Source organism: Brassica rapa, chromosome A02, assembly GCF_000309985.2.
Source record: "Brassica rapa cultivar Chiifu-401-42 chromosome A02, CAAS_Brap_v3.01, whole genome shotgun sequence".
Classification (NCBI taxonomy): Eukaryota; Viridiplantae; Streptophyta; class Magnoliopsida; order Brassicales; family Brassicaceae; genus Brassica; species Brassica rapa.
Window position 1 is genome coordinate 30559669 of NC_024796.2, and position 18345 is coordinate 30578013.

Below are 18345 nucleotides of genomic sequence, written 5' to 3' on the forward strand. Positions count from 1 at the left end.
AGTTGCATGGAAATTCGATTCTCTTATGATCATACATTTTCGCTTTAGTTTGTTTGTTTAAACCAATATTTTTTTGGCCTGAATTCTAAAAATAACAATTAACCTTTTGGAACTTGAACTGATAGAACTAGCAGACGGAAATATTATTGGTTACGAATACATAAAATGTTAACGAAATCAAAAACATTTAATCTTCATGCGGTCATGCCAAATAGTATATGATTACAAATAGATAAAAAACTTACCGAAATCAAAACGGGATTCTCTCTAAAAAAAAAAAAAAGAAATCAAAACGGGATCTCTTTTTTTGTTCATGTTGTGGATCCATCCGTTCAAATTAGCTATAGTACAAAGTTTAGTTTCACCTTAAGGACTATTCTTAAATTGCATAATTTAGTTTTTGTATGAACCCTATCAATTTTAGTTTTTTGTACAACTATATTCGATACATGTTCGAAGAAATTTCAGCCCATGTTAGTTTGAAATCGAGAAGCATAAAACAATATAACAAGATTTATAATGTGCTGATGCAGCACTTGTTCGGCTATTCCTTATGTTAATTATTTTTTTTTTGAAACACATTCCTATGCTAATAATAAAATAAAATTACAAAAAACTAAACTTAGCATACGCTCTAGTATATAAATATCCAATAATTTTTAATATAGCCTAGGGCTCGGAAGCATTTGAAGTAAGAATGAGTATTATTAATTATTAATAAAATATGAAGGTATGGAGCGTAAACACTATATAGCATTCGATTCTCTCTTTTTATGTATCTTTCACTAAAGAATGGAGGAAACAATAATTCTTAAAAATCTCCAAGTTGAAATATTTATATATACATACATTCTGTACATCCAAGCCAAAAAGGTAAATATTATTCCTTTTGATGTTTCTGTATGTACTTGTTCCTAGCTAATGCTATATCAACTCGAAGACAATACATATCAACTCGACCTATTATAAGTTTAGGATCTCCCATATAATGAATAAACTGAAGTATTCGAAGTTTCGATCCAGTTTGCGAATTAAGAGAATCACTAATGTTTTGATCTATTTAGCCGTGGCATGAACTTTGCAATTATGGATGAGAAAAGAATGAAAGCACTTGAAAAGAAGAGTACACGTTATTATACCATGAGAGATAGGAGAATAAAACTAAATATCAATACTTTCGGAAAGTTTTTTATCCATATTGTCCGACACATGCAATGTTTTTGAAACATTGATAATGTATGTCGAAGATAATCTATGGGTAGTTTTTGTCAGTTTCCGTGTTCCATTTCCACATCTCGACTCGAGTACTGCAGATTCATTTACCTCAAAAGTTATAGCATCGTGAGATTCATGGACATGTACATACTCGCTTATAAGAATACTCGAGTACTCATATATATACTCAAAATATATCTATTTTATTGAGTAATAATTTCATTCAAAGAATCAAAAACTTGATATGTAGTATCGAATATGTTTTGTTCTTAAAATGTATGTTATATATATATATATATAGATATATACTGGATACCCTAAGTGAGACGCATATTATATAGAGATTTGTACAAATGTGTAAGGCTCATGTGGCCAAATTTCATATATCTTACCTATAAATAACAATTATTGTTTTTATAAGAAAATAAGATTCTCTTCTCCACTTATGATGGCTTATATAAGATGACCAGACCCAAAACAAACAACATGCAGCAGCAGTATTGCTCTCACCACCCATTGCATTTTGCATTTATTTCTTTGTCCATTTTTTATTTAGTTTCTTCGAGTTTAGTTTTGTGCATATATAGCTTTTGTCTACAGCTTATTCTCTTAAGGCTCAATAAGCAGAGGTAAACTACTCTCTCTAAAATATATATTTTACCGCCAAAATCGTTAATTATAAGTTAAAACAGTATTGTGAACTAATAGTAATTCCTCACAACTTCGATGTCTTACTAAGCCCTAGATGGATGTTTCTCGGCCAGCTTTCAAATGTTTTGATGATGATGGAAGGCTTAAGAGATCAGGTATAGTTAACTTAAACTTCAAGTTTAGAAATCATCAAGAGTCCGACGAGAGATGTTCATATTTTTTTTGTTTTGTTTTTGTTTTCAGGGACGGTTTGGACCGCAAGTGCGCATATTATAACTGCTGTGATAGGATCTGGTGTTCTATCTCTAGCATGGGCCATAGGCCAACTCGGTTGGATCGCTGGACCTGCAGTGATGTTCTTGTTCTCTTTCGTCACTTACTTCTCTTCCACTCTTCTCAGTGACTGCTACAGAACTGGTGATCCTGTTTCCGGAAAGAGAAACTACACTTACATGGATGCTGTCCAATCAATCCTCGGTACTGTTAATTAAACTTATATTAGTTTTACTTAATATGTTTTGTGATGCTTTACACTGTCTGGTTCTGTGTTCTGACAGGTGGGTTTAGGTTCAAGATTTGTGGTCTGATTCAGTTCTTGAATCTTTTTGGAATCACAGTCGGTTACACAATTGCAGCATCTATAAGCATGATGTGAGTCTCACTTTCTCAGCAAGAAGTTTCCTTAGCTACTAAATAATGAGACAAACCCCCTTTTAATTTGGTTTAAGCTTTCAGGGCAATTAAGAGATCGAACTGCTTCCACGAGAGCGGAGGGAAGAACCCATGTCACATGTCAAGCAATCCCTATATGATCATGTTTGGTGTTACAGAGATCTTGCTCTCTCAGATCAAAGACTTTGACCAGATTTGGTGGCTCTCCATAGTTGCTGCCATCATGTCCTTCACATATTCTGCAATAGGTTTAGCTCTCGGAATCATTCAGGTCGCAGGTACATAAAAATATATGTTTCACAAAAATGTCATTTTGGACACTTTTACATAAATTAAAAACTATTTAATTTTTTATCCTTTATACTAGTAGCAGTTTTTTCTATCTATTTTATTACATTTTAAAATAGTGAGGTTACATACAGAATTTTATTTAAAATTTGTCTTAAAAAAATAAAACCACATTTTTTGTTCTCTTACACACAAACTTAAAACTTTAAAACAAATTTTGAAACTGAGGGAGCAACTTCAGAAAGATTCTTAGACAAGTAAAATAGAGTGTTCCTAACTAACTCTTATTGGTTTCAGCTAATGGAGTATTAAAGGGAAGTCTCACTGGCATAAGCATAGGAACAGTGACTCAAACCCAAAAGATATGGAGAACCTTCCAAGCACTTGGAGATATTGCCTTTGCTTATTCATACTCCGTTGTCCTAATCGAGATTCAAGACACTGTAAGATCTCCACCAGCAGAATCAAAAACGATGAAGCAAGCGACAAGAATAAGCATAGCCGTTACGACGACGTTTTACATGCTATGTGGTTGCATGGGCTACGCTGCTTTTGGAGACGCAGCACCAGGAAACCTCTTAACCGGTTTCGGTTTCTACAACCCGTTTTGGCTCCTCGACGTGGCCAACGTCGCTATTGTTATCCACCTTGTAGGAGCTTACCAAGTCTTTGCTCAGCCTATCTTCGCGTTTGTGGATAAACAAGCCGCGGCTAGGTTTCCTGATAGTGACTTGGTCTCCAAGGAATTTGAAATCAGGATCCCTGGAGTTAGGTCACCGTATAAAGTCAACGTTTTCAGAGCAGTGTTCAGGTCTTGTTTTGTGGTTTTGACCACTGTGATATCGATGCTTATGCCGTTCTTCAACGACGTCGTGGGGATCTTGGGAGCGTTAGGGTTTTGGCCTTTGACTGTTTATTTTCCGGTGGAGATGTATATAAAGCAGAGGAAAGTTGAGAGATGGAGTATGAAGTGGGTTTGTTTGAAAATGCTGAGCGGTGGTTGTTTAGTGATTACGGTGGTCGCTGGAGTTGGCTCGGTGGCTGGAGTAATGCTTGACCTTAAGGTTTACAAGCCGTTCAAGACTACTTACTAAACAAAACCATGATGATGATGAAGGAAAGAAACAAACAATGGACAATGGCTCAAATTCATATATTTCATTTGGTGAAATGTGAATAATGTATAAGCTTCTTCGTTTTCGTGTACTATCTTGCGTTATTCACATTTTATCATATGTTGTGAATTTATAATCGGTGTGTTATTTACTAAAAGTTTGTTAGTTTAAATTTGTTGTTAAACCATATATGGATTATAAATAAATAAATTAGTCAGACTTTATAAATAACATAGCTTTATCTATTAAATAAATGACAGAAATTTTAATCTTGTTAAAATAAGAAAATATTAAACTTGGACAAGATACATATACACATCATAATTATTATTCATATGCCGGTGATATTTTAGAGGTAAAACGTTCATTTTTAAATAAATTTCCAAATAACGGGGGAATGGAAACTCGCGGAGGAGACACGAAGAATCTTTCAGAAAGTTTACAAGATGTGACATGGAACTAACAAAAGAAGGTAGTAACATGGCATCGAATCTAAGTGACATGTCAATTTCGAATAACTGAGAAAGTAACCCGACACATAAAGAGAAACACTTAAAAGAGCAATTTGGTGGTTTAGCTTTGAAGAGAATCACCCCAAATAGAAAATGTTCAACGATCCATTACCACTAGAATATTATATAGCCAAGTAGGATTAACGGATATAATTACATATTATTAATCTCCGGACCTTGGTCGAAAAATGAATATTATTAGATAGTCTTAACTTTCGGATTGTTGATAACATGCATGTGTGTACGTAAGTGTATAGAACATGGAACGTGAAACATGCATGTGTGTATGTAAGTGGCAAGTGTGCCTAGAGGCTAAAATCTAGCCGAAATTGTAAATTAGAACGCAAAGATATCTTAATTTCATAGTTTTATCAACGAAGTTTTATTTAGTTTGATATTGATTTATAAATTGTCAGCTGACATCTTTTAAATTGTACTTTCAGTGGTCATCAAAGGCAACAACCATAGAGAGTCAATAAAATTTAATATTCCAGAAGAATCGATGAATTTCCTTCATTTTCATATTAGTTTTCTAAATATCCCAAAAATCAATGGAACACTATCATCTGCTAGATAATGTTTTAATATACTGTGATAAAAAAGGATCTGTCAGACAAAAAAACATACTATAAGAAGGAGAAAATCACATTTTAAACCTTCAAAGTGTCTCATTTTTGCACTTTAAACACTAAACGTTTTTGACTAGCACTTTAAATCTTGAAAGTGACATTTTTATCATAACAAACCTCCAATGAGGTTTACTTGTTTACCAAATCAACGAGGTGACATGTACTGTTCATTTTGTGAAGACGTGTCGATTTTTTTTTTTTAAATAAAAACAAAAAAATATAAAAAATTCGAAAAAATCGATTTTTTTTTTTGAAAAATTCAAAAAATATAAAAATAACATTTCAAAATTAAAAATAAAATAAAATATTTTTTTAAAAAAATAATCCAATTATAAACCAATAAATATATATAGTGTAATAACTTGAATGGTATACTAGATTCTGTTTTTTTTTTGTTTTTGATTTTTTTTTTAATTTTTGATTTATTAATACTTAACTTATTATTTTTTGTGAAACTAGAAAATATGTCATAGACCACTTAAAATGTTTTTGACCTTAACTAAAATATTGTAAGTTAGTTTGAAATATAATTAAGAGATAGAGAGGTATGCCTTTAGATTTGTATATGTTAGGTTTTGGTATGAGTGGAGCTTCTTAGATAAGTAACATATATTTTAGTTTCTCTAAAGTTTGATTAGTTATTTATTTAATTTCAAAGTTATTTACTAGTTTAAGAACTTCACTTATAAGTTAATTTCTTTTTTAAAGAAACTTAAAATTACTAAAATAAATAGCATTTTAATAAATAATACCAATAATAGGATTAATTTTGGAAATTTAACAAGTTAAGTATTAATAAATCAAAAAAACTAAAAAAAATCAAAAACCAAAAAACCAGAATCTAGAATCACCATTCAAGTTATTATATTATATATACTTATTGGTTTATAATTGGATTAATTTTTAAAAATATTTATTTTATTTTTAATTTTGAAATTTTATTTTTTATATTTTTTGAAATTTTAGATTTTTTGAATTTTGTTCGATTTTTTGATATTTTTTTGAATTTTCTGTGTATTTTATTTTTTATTTAAAAAAGAAATCGACACGTCATCACAAAATGCACAGTACATGTCTCCTAGTTGACTTGGAGATTTGTTATGATAAAAATATCACTTTCAAGATTTAAAGTCCTAGTCAAAAATGTTCAGTATTTAAAGTGTGAGAATGTGACACTCTCAGGATTTAAATTGCGATTTTCCCCTATTAGAAGTTATCTTGTTGAGAAATATGAACATATAACATTTGGCTTATCCATCTTACTTATGGCGAAAGAACCCAAGAGGAGGAAATAGGCATTAACAAGTTACAACGGGCAAACTAACAGCAACAAAAAAAAAGAAGCAAACCTCAAACTAGACATAGTACATTGATAACCTTCGAGACCAAACACGCCAAAAAGAACAATTAAAAGAAAATTTCTCTCAGCTCAAAGTCGAACACGCTTGGCATCAGTTTGTGGGACACTGATATCACCTCCATTGCCTTTGCTTGTACTATCAGTTTGTCCCTGCCAAAAAAAAACCAATATCAAAATCACACTTATATGCTTCATCATTGATCTTTAAAGCAAATGTATACACCTAAAGTTCAGGAGCATTGATGATTCAATCGTTAAAACATCTATAAGCCTTTCAATCTTTTACTGATGCTAACATTTTCAGCAGGTGCAGCAAAACGACACTTGTGCCATTTGGACAGAGATTCTTAGGAAGTAAGAAGGAAAGAAGCTTACAGTTTCACCAGGAACAACCGCATATCTCTCTGAAGGTGACACCCAACTTTTCCCTGCAACAACCCAATGGAGAAATTAAAATATATGACTCTAAGAATACTTAAAAACTGTAAGTTTTTTTTGTCCTTTTTCACCTGAAGATGGATCAAAACTAGAAGATTCTATATGTTGTCCACTTGCTCCATCAACACTCAGTGCCTCTATGATATTTGGAGAATTCCTACAAAGACAAAAAAAAAACATCCATTTCACCTTGTCAATGATGGGTACTGAAGGCAACTGTAAAGCAATGGCTTTGGCCGATCTTCTTATTTGTGTTACACTGAACTAAAATTATCACACTTTCACCTGTCAAGTGATTCTCCAATACCGAGCTGTCCATTTGTACCTCTGCCCCAAGCAAACACATTGTTTCTTTCAGTCACAGCCAAGGTATGTCTCCATCCACATGAGACCTGAACTACTTTCTGTGAAAATATTTGTGTGTATTAGCAAAGAAAAGCAACAAAATTGAGACATGATGAGCTGATTATTATGTAGAGTGTGAAAAAGGCTGTCTGCTTAAAATCTTGTAGGGGTCATTAAGTCAAAGCAACATGCCTGATCGTCGGGAAATCGCACTTGCACAGGAGAACACTGATCTAAGTTATTGCCCACTCCTACTTGTCCAAACTGCATGCTAAAAAGGAGCGTAAGTTAGAAGCTTGCCCTATTCAAGGTGAGTTACTTTTAGCAACGCAGTATAAGGATTGCATATCTTGCTGACAAGTCTAGTCGATTTTGTTGCTTAAAACACTATTCAAGCGCATGCCTAAAGCAACTAAATGCAAAACTCAGATTAATGTGTAGATGATATAGCTTGACCTTATTCCAACCCCATCCATATAGTTTTCCATCAGAAGTCAATGCCATTGTATGTCTCCAGCCTCCCGAAATCTGGAAAAGATAACCAAAAATGATCCCGAAGATCTTGAGCCAGAAGAACTCAACCAGCAGAAACATATACAATGAGACGGTCTTCTTCAACAAACAATAACTGTCAGAAACTTTTACTACTTAATTCATGCAGCGAGACTAAAGAAAAACACCCAAGTATTAATCCTATTTGATGAATAAATATAAGCAAATTAGGAGGCCTAGGTGAAACCTGAGAGATAACGCTGTTGCCTAGCGCTTCCAGTTTGTGAGGAACAAGGTGATCCTCCAAGTCTCCATGTCCTAGTTGGCCATATTTGCTCCATCCATAAGTATATAATGCTCCAGAGTAAGAAACTGATATTGTGTGCCGCCATCCACAAGCAACCATCGACATCTTCTCACCCTACAATTTTAGTTCCCACAACCAGGAAAGCGAGAATTATCAGAGTCCAATTACAAAAAAGTGTCAATTAAAAAGGCAAGAGTGCATGATCTCAATGATCCATGCACTGCTGTTCAGATTAAGGAGAACATATACAGTGCAGAGTATAATCAAGGGCAAGACTCATTGAACTATATTTGAATCATTTCATGTATACTGAATTTCAAATGCAAGTGTAAACAAATAGCAGGTGTTTCTAATAAATATAGAACAAGAGCCTGATAGCTTCTTACACCAGCAGAGGTAACTCTTTCAGGAACCAAGCGGTCATTCCGGTCACCTAATCCCAAATTTCCATATCTTCCCCATCCCCATCCATAAAGATCACCATCCTCTGTAACCGCAGCAGTGTGTTCTGCACCAGCAGCAACCATTTTGATTCGTATTCCCTGCACCCATTAAGAGTTTGAAGCGTTGATGTAATACTGGGGAAAGTAACCAAACTATTTACATAAACTTACAGTCCAGATCACTAATTCTTCTAATTGACCTGGTCAGAACAATTATAATTAGACCGTGCCCTATATCTGTGTTTGCAGATATAGCTATTTTTAGACTACCAATTACAATCCTACATGGCTACATGCGATAACTGTAGATATATTTTTGAAAATATCTCCACCAGATGTAGACCCTTAATTAGTAATACTCATATTTCTAAGAAGAGCAAGTTGTGAAAGTAGATGGACCCAACATTGACCCAATTCTGAAGCACATTTTCTTTGGTAAATTAAGGAAGCTACTATGACAAAAAAAGATGAATATATAGCGACACAATGAATATATAGCGACACAAACCTCAAAGGCTTGAATCTTCTGAGGCACTAGAGAATCTTCTGTGTTCCCTAGACCAAGTTGACCATTCTGGTTGCGCCCCCAGCTTTATACACATATATCAAAATAACCAAAATACATAAAACTACACTTGAATCTATTGACATTATAAAAAACTATGGATAAAAAGCCATTTTACTGCGATTGTTGATTGCACATAAGGAGAAGAAGAATAGCTAACAAGAGTAAAATACCTCTGCACCTCTCCATCCATAGTCACAGCCAAACAATGACTATCCCCACAAGCAATCTGCTTTATCATAACACCGTGCAATGCTTTGATTGGGAGCGGAGTAAACAAGTCACTCGAGTTCCCATGGCCTAATCTCCCAAAATCACCCCTGCAAAAACACATGTGTACAAACGAGTGTATCAAGTAACTGTTCACAAAACACAATCTAACCACCAAAAATTGATATTAAAAATAGTAAAGAGATAATTGATGAGAAGCAAACCATCCCCAACTATAGACCTCCAAGCGTGACTGTGAATAAGCAACGGTGTGGTCAGCACCACAGGTAACGGAAACGATTTGGTGTTCATCCAAGGCGCTTAGCTGCGTCGGGGAAGATCGATCCTCTGCGTCTCCGTGACCTAACTGTCCATCCTCTCCTCGACCCCATGAGCAAACAACCTCTCCAGCTACCAAACCAAAACCAAAAATCAAAACGTTCAAAATCAAACATCGAACTATTACTAAACTCATTTTCTAGGGAGTGAGACGTACAGAGGAGAGCGACGGAGTGGCTAGCACCAGCGGATATGATGAGAACTTTACGAGGAGGAGCCGTAACTTCACCCTCCGCCATCGATCACAGTCTTTCTTTCTCCTGAGCCGAAGATATTTTTCTGGGAGCGGAATAATGATAAATCTAATTTTTTATTAATAAAATAGGAAGAAACTTCTATTTTTTTTTTATTGCTTACTATCCGTAAGAGAGAAGAGAAGCAGATGGCTCACCTGATGATTACACGTGTCGTATTTTGTGGGACACTTACATCGAAGGTGGGTTTTAAAATGGGTATGATAAATGTTATTTGGCCCAATAAAGAAAAGAGCCCATCAACAATTTTATTGTTTATAAAACAGAGTAGCGGTAACAGAGTTCGTTACGAAGGCAGAGAGAAAGTGAAAGAATCGTTTCTTCCTCGTCTTCTTCTCCGATCATCTCGGATTTCTCCGGCGAGGTATACCCTTCCTGTAACTTTGCAAGCGATTCACCACCACAACTGCTGCCACCACCTCCTCCTGTTAACAAGGCCCCACCACCACCAGTACCACCTCATGTTAATGATTCAGCACCACCACCAGCACCTGATGGTATATCTCAACGACTTACTGAAGCGCATAGACTAGCTGAACAAGCTTCGGTCATGGTTAACACATTGTCCCTTGATCAAGCTCAACGCAAATTCAGTTGCACACCTGGAAGACTGTCAGACCAATATTACAGCAGCAACAAAAGCTTTACAGTTGGCGACCATTCATCTTTCAGAAGCCCGAAGTGTCAACCAAGATGAGTCATTAACTGAGCTTCTAAGTGATTTGTGATTTGTCTCTATGTAGTGTAATATTGACTTCACTGGCTATCTGTATAGTTGACACATGTAGTGAATTTTCTGGACTCTTTTTTAGTGAGAATGCTCTCTTCTCTCTAGCATTTGGACCCTCATGGCTATGTGAATCTTCTGATGATTAACTGCTTTTTATTAAAGAAAAACTAGATGATCCTAATCAGTATCCGAAAGCAAGCAAGAGTAAGGATAATGTAGTATTGTCATATATTAGCCACAGCTGTTCTATAGACGAAAGACCTGGACTAGTTGAAGGATTAGACCATAGAACAAGAGTAAGGATAATGTAGTATTGTTCATGAATTTTCCAGCTCAGCAACAAGCTCATCTCCACCAAGCTTACTTTGCTTCCTCTCCACGTCATATCATACACATGTTTTCCCCCTGTGGCCTTGTTTAGCAACCAATGACACTACCACAGAGAAGGTAGACCCTGTCTCGTCTCAAAACCTGAACATCCAAAAGATATGAGCTTTAGGAGAGAAACTAAAATTTCAGCAACACAAGCACCTAGTGTCTCAAGTCTCATGAATGTCAACACCTTTTGGATTCAGAGTCAAGATCATCACATGGACACTATTACCTTCTTTGTGGAGGACTGGCATCAAATGAAGGATATAATCAATTCAAACCAAAAGAGACCAATATGAAAAAAAATGAAGCCCTAAACATGTTTGTGAAGCAAGCAATCAAGAGGAGAGTGATCATAACATAACAAAAGTCTTGAGAGATGTATAAAGCCAAAGCATTAACAAGTAGTTACAGTGACAAAAGCAGCATAATATAGCTCACCGATTCTGGAAAAAGAAGATCAATCCATAAGAACATCATTATCGAATCAATATATAGCTTTGAATTCAATCAGAACAGTAACAGCTCAAAGCCTCAAAACACGTAAGAGATATTTGATTCGGTTTTATGTGCGGTTCGTTTCGGTTTAATTAGTTCAATTTCAACCTTTTTTGTCTTTTTGCGCTTCTGTTAGGGTCAATTTATTTTTTTTTTTTTTGCAGTTCGGTTCGGTTCAATTTCATTTTTTGTCTTTTTCGGTTAGTTTCGGCTCGGTTCAATCAGTTCAATTTCAAATTTTTGTTTCACAGAAATTAGATATATAAATCAAAACCGTTTCAAAATCGGTTCGACCAAAAATTAAATATTTGAATCCGGCTTTTCTCTTTAACATTTTGCTTTTGTTTGTACATATTTCACTTCTATGAAACATTTTAACCAGCACTTATATATTTGGCTCGTCTAGCTTTGAAATCCTCTATAAACAATCTTTGTTCTCAAGCTTCTGTGCTTGACTATACAACATGTCTTGGATTTCAGGAGCTAAATTCTATATTGGGAGAGAATTAGCAGAATATGAAAACCTAGAAAATTAGGTATATTTCATGTGTCAAATTAATTAAAACAAACTTTTTTATAGTCTCATCTTTAATACAGAGATAGAGACTGATGATGATGTCTGTTTTGTTGGAAGCTTGTTGTTAATGAGATGCCTGACGTGCCCACAACTCAAGACATGTGTTTGGTTGGTTCTTTCCTTGAGCTACAAGAAACTGTTCAACAAAACTATTTTATCATTTTTTTAGCACTTTTTCTTTACTGCTTTTAAAGTTTACTGTGCAATCTTGACGTCTCTGCCTTCTGTGTCTAGGAATATCAAACCTAATGGCACAAGCAGGAAACGTTTTTCCAAAAACCATTGATATGTCGTGCTTCTTTTGGAATGTCCGCTGCTTAAATAAATCTATTAAGCATTCCGTAATAAAGAAGTGGCTGGAGGAGAGGCAGTTTGATTTTGGTTGTTTGATTGAAACAAAAGTAAAAGAAGGTAGAGTTCCACTTTTGGTGGGATCTATATTCAGAGATTGGTCGATTCTAACAAACTATGAGCATCATCGTTTGGGTAGGATCTGGATAATATGGAAGAACAATGTGAGACTTACTCCTTTTTACAAGAGTAGTCAACTGGTCACTTGTTCGGTTAAACTTGAATCGATGCAGGAGGAGTTCTTTTGCTCCTTTGTCTATGCATCAAACACAGCAGAGGAAAGGAAGGGGTTGTGGAAAGACTTATGTGATCATCATAACTCTCCAATTATTGGACCTAAGCCTTGGATAATTCTTGGGGATTTTAATGAAACTTTAGATATGGCTGAGCATTCAAAGTTTGATAGCTCTCCAGCAATAACCATGGGAATGAGGAGGTTTCAGGACATGGTTAATCATTGTTCCTTGGTAGATATGGCGTACCATGGTCCTCTTTTTACTTGGAGTAATAAAAGAGGAAATGATCTTATATCGAAGAAGCTGGATCGTGTGCTCGTTAATGATGCATGGAACCAAAAGTTTCCTCAGGCTTACTCTGTTTTTGAAGCTGGTGGCTGCTCTGACCACTTGCGATGCCGTATCCATCTTGCAGTGCCAGAGAATCGCATAAAGCGTAAGCCGTTTAAGTTTGTGAATGTAGTCACTACCATTGAAGAGTTTTTGCCCACGGTGAAAACATTCTGGGCAGAAACAGAACCAATATTCCTCTCAACATCATCCTTGTTTCGTTTTTCAAAAAAGCTCAAGAGACTGAAACCAGTAATCAGAACCCTGGCCAAAGAAAGAATGGGAAACTTGGTCAAAAAATCTAGAGAAGCTCATGAGGATCTATGTAAAAAACAGGAACAAAATCTTGAGTTCCCGACGACTCAAAATCAAGAACTGGAGAGTGAAGCGTTCGCACGATGGGAATTTGTTGCTGGACTTGAAGAAAACTTCCTCAAGCAAAGGGCAAAATTACATTGGCTGAAAATTGGGGATCAAAACAACAAGACTTATCATAGAGCCATTGCTACCCGAGAAGCAATTAATGGGATTAGAGAGATCCGTTGTCGAGATGGAAGGTTAGTGAATGATGATAATGGTATCAAGGAGGAAGCAGAGAGTTTTTTCCGAGAATTCCTCCAATATCAACCTGAGGATTACACGGGAATGGATGTCTCACAGATGCAGGATCTCCTCTCTTTTAGATGTCCGGATCAGGATGCAGGAAGTCTGGTGCAGACAGTAACGCATGATGAGATAAAAGATGTGCTCTTCTCTATGCCTAGCAATAAGTCGCCGGGACCTGATGGGTTCAATGCGGAGTTCTATAAAGCAACATGGGATATCATTGGCTCTGAGTTTGTTATTGCAGTTCAGGCGTTCTTTGTGAAAGGATTCCTTCCCAAGGGAGTGAATTCAACCATATTAGCTTTGATTCCGAAAAAAACAGAAGCTACTGAAATGAAGGACTACAGACCGATCTCTTGCTGTAATGTTCTCTACAAAGTCATATCGAAGATTATTGCGAATCGACTAAAGCGTCTTCTCCCCCAGTTTATCTCAGCAAACCAGTCAGCTTTTGTTAGTGAGAGACTCTTGATTGAAAATCTCCTGCTCGCTACTGAAATTGTCAAGGATTACCATAAGGACAATATATCATCTCGATGTGCCATCAAGATTGATATCTCCAAGGCTTTTGACTCTGTCCAATGGCCTTTCCTCCTTAATACTCTCAGAGCTATGAACTTTCCTCATCAGTTCATTCACTGGATCTCTTTATGCATATCAACGCCATCTTTCTCAGTTCAAGTTAATGGAGAGCTGTCTGGTTATTTCCAGAGCAAGAGGGGACTTCGACAGGGATGCTCTCTTTCTCCGTACCTGTTCGTCATTGTTATGGATGTTCTATCTAAACTTCTAGACAAGGCGGCAAGCACTCAAAATTTTGGCTATCATCCTCGCTGCAAAAGTCTAAACCTGACCCACCTGACGTTTGCAGATGATCTTATGGTAGTCACAGATGGGAAAGTGCGATCTGTAGAAGGAATAGTTGACGTGTTTGACAAGTTTGCAAAATATTCAGGCCTGAGAATTAGTATGGAAAAGTCGACCATGTACTTGGGAGGGGTAACAGAAGACATCCAGATGGAGCTGGAGAATAAATTTCATTTCAAAACAGATAAACTTCCGGTGCGCTACTTGGGCTTACCACTAACCACCAAAAGTATGAATACTACTGATTACCAGCCTCTTATCGAGACAATAAGAACGCGAATAGGATCCTGGAAAAACCGGTACTTATCTTATGCTGGTCGACTTGAGCTTCTTGGCTCAGTTATATGGAGCATTTCCAGTTTCTGGTTATCAGCTTTTCGTCTACCGAAGGCGTGTATTCGAGAAATTGACAAGATCTGTTCGGCCTTCCTATGGTCAGGTAGTGAACTTAACCCTCGGAAAGCAAAGTTGTGTTGGGAAGAGGTTTGTCGCCCTAGAGAAGAAGGTAGGCTTGGTCTCCGTTCATTAAAAGAAATGAACAATGTTACCATCCTAAAGCTCTTCTGGAGGTTAATCTCTAACAAATCATCACTCTGGGTCAGATGGATTCACTCCACACTCCTTAAGAATGAGTCTATTTGGTCTGTCAAAGATAATGATCAAAAAGGTTCATGGATGTGGCGAAAATTTTTGAAAGTTCGAGGGCTGGCTCGGGAGTTCTGTAAAGTTGAAGTTTATAATGGGAAAGGGACATCTTTCTGGTATGACCAGTGGTCTCCTTTAGGCTGCTTGATGGATATGTTGGGAACAAGGGGTCAGATCGATACGGGAATACGGCAACATGACACGGTGCATACTGCGAGGACAAAACGTAGAAGAAGAGTCCACCGCTCAGCGGGTCTGATTCAAATTGAGAACCAGCTCCAGTGTTTATCTCGTTCTGAAGAGGAGGATGTTGTCCTTTGGAAAGGGAAACAAGATATTTACAAAGATCAGTTTCTTACTTCAGAAACTTGGAATCACATCAGAACTAAAAAAGAAAAGGTCTCTTGGCACAGAGGAATCTGGTTCACTCATGCTACACCAAAGCACAGGTTCTGTACTTGGCTAGCTATTCGCAATCGGCTCACTACGGGAGATAGGATGGTCGCCTGGAACGCTGGGATTGATGGGACCTGTGTTCTATGTATGCAGCAGCTGGAAACGAGAAACCATCTATTTTTTGGCTGCGATTACTCCTCATCACTATGGTACAAGCTGATGAATGTTTTTATGGGAAATGGTTACTCAGAAGAGTGGATGGATGTCGTACGCTTCATACAGAAACCAAACCTGGATCGAACCAGAAGCTTCCTTGTTCGTTACGTTTTTCAAGCTACAATCTACATGATTTGGCGTGAAAGAAACTGCCGCAGGCATGGTGAGAGGCCGCGATCTCCTGCAGTTCTCTTTGCCATGATTGACAGACTGGTCAAGAACAGAATTATGTCCATTCGAGCACAAGACGGGAGACTTGATTGTGCTTTCCAACTTTGGATTGGAGCTATACAAGCTTGATTCTTTATTAGGTTTTCTGTTTGCAATTTTAATATGCTAAAGTGGCTCTTGCTGTAAAAAAGTACATTTTTTATTTGAATCAAATTTAACATTTTATTCAAAAAAAAAAAAAGAAGATAGTATTTGCGGGATCCCACTGTGTTCGTCACTAACTCCTATACTCTTTTGGTTCAATGATCTTAGTTTTTCAGCGAAAACGGTCCAGATTTTGGTAATGAAAATCCAAATCATGACAAGAGTATTACAACACCACTTGTATTATATCATCAAACAAACTAAAGAGACCAAATTCGAGACAATTACCAATCAAAGATAACCAACTATCCCGTCTTTATTCTAGTTCGATAGAGGCAACAGTAACCTAGTAGCAGCTACGGTGGTGGTGCTACTTCGTTATGTAGAGGTAGAAAAAGGTCGCTAAGAATTCTATTCTTTATCACTTTCAGAGTCTGCGTTGCTTCATTATTAGCTTCTTTATTAAATAGAGACTTCCACAAGCCGAAAAAGCTAGGCTCTATCACTTCCCTTCTAAACCCATTCGCCTCTGAAACAACCTTCCCACACCTCAACTTCTCTTCTACCTTCTTCAGTTGTTCTTCCATACTAGACATAAAGTTTCGGCCAGATGCACATCTTCCTTCTTGTCTGAGAACCAGTACAAGGACATTCAGAGATAAGATCACATCATCAAAATTCTCCCATGTTGGTATAGCAAGTCTGATTTGGACCGACAAGCCACCATTACGATATACTCCATTCTTCGGTTCGATATATTTGAAGTAGACATAATGAATGACACGAAGCACTCTTTCCAGCACGAGACTATTAGGATAAATGTACCTTCGTCCCGCATCTCTCCATAACTTATAGCAAAGCCATAACATACTACGAATGTCATCACATAACAAAAACATCGCTTGAGCTATATATAATGAAAGCTCAACTCCTAGTCGCACAACCTCGTCTTTGAGCTCCTGCTTTGCAAAATTTCTTCCTAAAATGTAAGGAGAATGTAAAGGTAGTGACTTTATCTCTATATCCCTAGTCTCACCATCAAGAGGCTTAAACAATTCCCTAAGCATCCTATTTTTTTATCTCTCTTGGTATTTCTTCTTTACCTTGTTCATCAAAGAGAGACTTCCAAAAGGGAAAAATGTTAGACTTTATTGTCTCCCTGGCAAACCCATTGGCCTCTGAAACATCTTTAGCAGACCTCAATTTACCCTCTAGATTCTTCAGCTCTTGCTTGTATTTTGCAATAGCTGACAATAGTAGCCTATCATCATAAGAGCAATCTTTTACTCTGAGAACCAAAACAAGGCGATTCAAAACTATGATACCGCAAACGAAATCATTCCACGTTGTCTTGATAAGATTCCATTGTGCTGACTTTCCTTCACCGTTCTGATATAATACTCCATTTTTCGGTTTGATATCTTTTGAGTAGATGTAATGAATAAGGAGAAACAACCTTTCTACCACAGGATTCCCTTCTGGTAGTACATATTTCCACAACGTCAAGGAGATGAACAACATAGTACGTATATCATCACACAACAGGAACATCGATTCAGCTACAGAGACAGAGAACTCAACTCCTAATCTTATAACCTCATCTTTCATGTCCTTCTTTCCAGAGGCGCTCCTAGAAAACAAAAATATTAAATATTGTATGACTGAGCAAGCTAAGTAGGCTCTCAAGTGGAACTAAGTAACATCACTGACCCTGAAGTGTATGGATAAAATCTGAACGACGGTGGCTTGCGACGGACAACACCGGAGGTAGATTTTGATTCCATTTAGGGCTTTATCAATGATCAAAACAATATAATAATACACAATTCAGAACTATATAATCAAATACAAATTTTAACAGTTTCCGAACTCTAGAATCATAAAAACGTTCACTAGAAAGGCAACTCACGTCGTCGTGATGTAGACAGCAAAATATCCGGAGAATCGTTTCAAATACCTATTAGGGCTGATTTTTTGTTTTTTGCCGGAACTTAGGGAATGGATGGATATACAAGAAAAGGACTTTCTTTGTAGTCGGCAAAATTTGTAAATATAATGATGTTGGGTTTGATTTTATTCTATTCGCATGTTTCGGCCCATTTAGTTATGGCCACTTGGTGATAGACATCATCTAGCATTCTATTCTACTGATGTGGCCGAGTGAAGGGGAGATTGTTATCGGAGAGATAACCGGGCTGAGCCTTTTAACCAAAACCAATTATCCAAACTGGAATCAACCAAATGGTCTGGTTCGGCTCGTTTTACGACCTAGGATCTAAGATATTTACCTATCAGTTCTCACTATTAGGTATAATAGATATCGATTCGGTTTTGGGTTCAGTTTTGGTTTTGGTTATTATATAAAACTGAT

The 18345-nt window shown here is 36.6% G+C and overlaps 4 protein-coding genes across 6 annotated transcripts; 1 reads left to right on the forward strand and 3 right to left on the reverse strand.

Moving 5' to 3' along the window:
- The first annotated feature begins 716 nt into the window (after positions 1 to 716).
- Positions 717 to 4110, forward strand: LOC103855067 (amino acid permease 4). Of its 2 annotated transcripts, none has more exons than XM_009132028.3 (6): positions 717 to 1844; positions 1961 to 2021; positions 2110 to 2343; positions 2424 to 2517; positions 2602 to 2816; positions 3124 to 4110. In XM_009132028.3, the coding sequence occupies exons 2-6, from the start codon at positions 1961 to 1963 to the stop codon at positions 3918 to 3920; spliced, it is 1401 nt and encodes a 466-aa protein (XP_009130276.1). In that variant the 5' UTR covers positions 717 to 1844; the 3' UTR covers positions 3921 to 4110. The 2 variants fall into 2 exon arrangements, with proteins under 2 accessions (XP_009130276.1, XP_009130275.1); XM_009132027.3 differs by having other exon boundaries at positions 718 to 1844; positions 1955 to 2021.
- A 2176-nt stretch (positions 4111 to 6286) lies between these two features.
- Positions 6287 to 9916, reverse strand: LOC103855068 (ultraviolet-B receptor UVR8). 2 transcript variants are annotated; one of them, NM_001302039.1, is given in 20 exon segments: positions 6512 to 6592; positions 6818 to 6870; positions 6952 to 7037; positions 7166 to 7284; positions 7418 to 7489; positions 7682 to 7753; positions 7965 to 7971; positions 7974 to 8006; positions 8009 to 8130; positions 8132 to 8138; positions 8413 to 8422; positions 8424 to 8436; positions 8438 to 8456; positions 8458 to 8480; positions 8482 to 8486; positions 8488 to 8566; positions 8976 to 9057; positions 9206 to 9352; positions 9467 to 9653; positions 9739 to 9820. In NM_001302039.1, coding segments are annotated over 20 exon segments (1299 nt in total).
- A 6282-nt stretch (positions 9917 to 16198) lies between these two features.
- LOC103855069 lies at positions 16199 to 18140 on the reverse strand. The gene is made up of 3 exons (XM_033285826.1): positions 17884 to 18140; positions 17685 to 17764; positions 16199 to 17604 (listed from the first exon to the last, which is right to left on the reverse strand). The coding sequence occupies exons 2-3, from the start codon at positions 17756 to 17758 to the stop codon at positions 17043 to 17045; spliced, it is 636 nt and encodes a 211-aa protein (XP_033141717.1). The 5' UTR covers positions 17759 to 17764; positions 17884 to 18140; the 3' UTR covers positions 16199 to 17042.
- On the reverse strand, positions 16331 to 17041 carry LOC117132025. Its single transcript, XM_033285337.1, has one exon. It carries the CDS (start codon positions 17039 to 17041, stop codon positions 16331 to 16333), a length of 711 nt encoding a protein of 236 aa, XP_033141228.1.
- Positions 18141 to 18345: the final 205 nt, after the last annotated feature.

Bases quoted from the DNA above. Each gene is read 5' to 3' on its own strand.
- LOC103855067 (XM_009132028.3), top strand. From the start codon at position 1,961: ATGGATGTTTCTCGGCCAGCTTTCAAATGTTTTGATGATGATGGAAGG. The intron at 2,022-2,109 runs GTATAGTTAACT...TTTTGTTTTCAG, and splicing joins TGGAAGGCTTAAGAGATCAG to GGACGGTTTGGACCGCAAGT. The intron at 2,518-2,601 runs GTGAGTCTCACT...TTAAGCTTTCAG, and splicing joins GCAGCATCTATAAGCATGAT to GGCAATTAAGAGATCGAACT.
- LOC103855068 (XM_009132029.3), bottom strand. From the start codon at position 9,820: ATGGCGGAGGGTGAAGTTACGGCTCCTCCTCGTAAAGTTCTCATCATA. The intron at 7,754-7,964 runs GTTTCACCTAGG...TATCTTTTCCAG, and splicing joins GCAACAGCGTTATCTCTCAG to ATTTCGGGAGGCTGGAGACA. The intron at 7,490-7,681 runs GTCAAGCTATAT...TTTAGCATGCAG, and splicing joins ATGGATGGGGTTGGAATAAG to TTTGGACAAGTAGGAGTGGG.
- LOC117132025 (XM_033285337.1), bottom strand. From the start codon at position 17,041: ATGCTTAGGGAATTGTTTAAGCCTCTTGATGGTGAGACTAGGGATATA.
- LOC103855069 (XM_033285826.1), bottom strand. From the start codon at position 17,758: ATGGAATCAAAATCTACCTCCGGTGTTGTCCGTCGCAAGCCACCGTCG. The intron at 17,605-17,684 runs GTCAGTGATGTT...TTTGTTTTCTAG, and splicing joins TTTTATCCATACACTTCAGG to GAGCGCCTCTGGAAAGAAGG.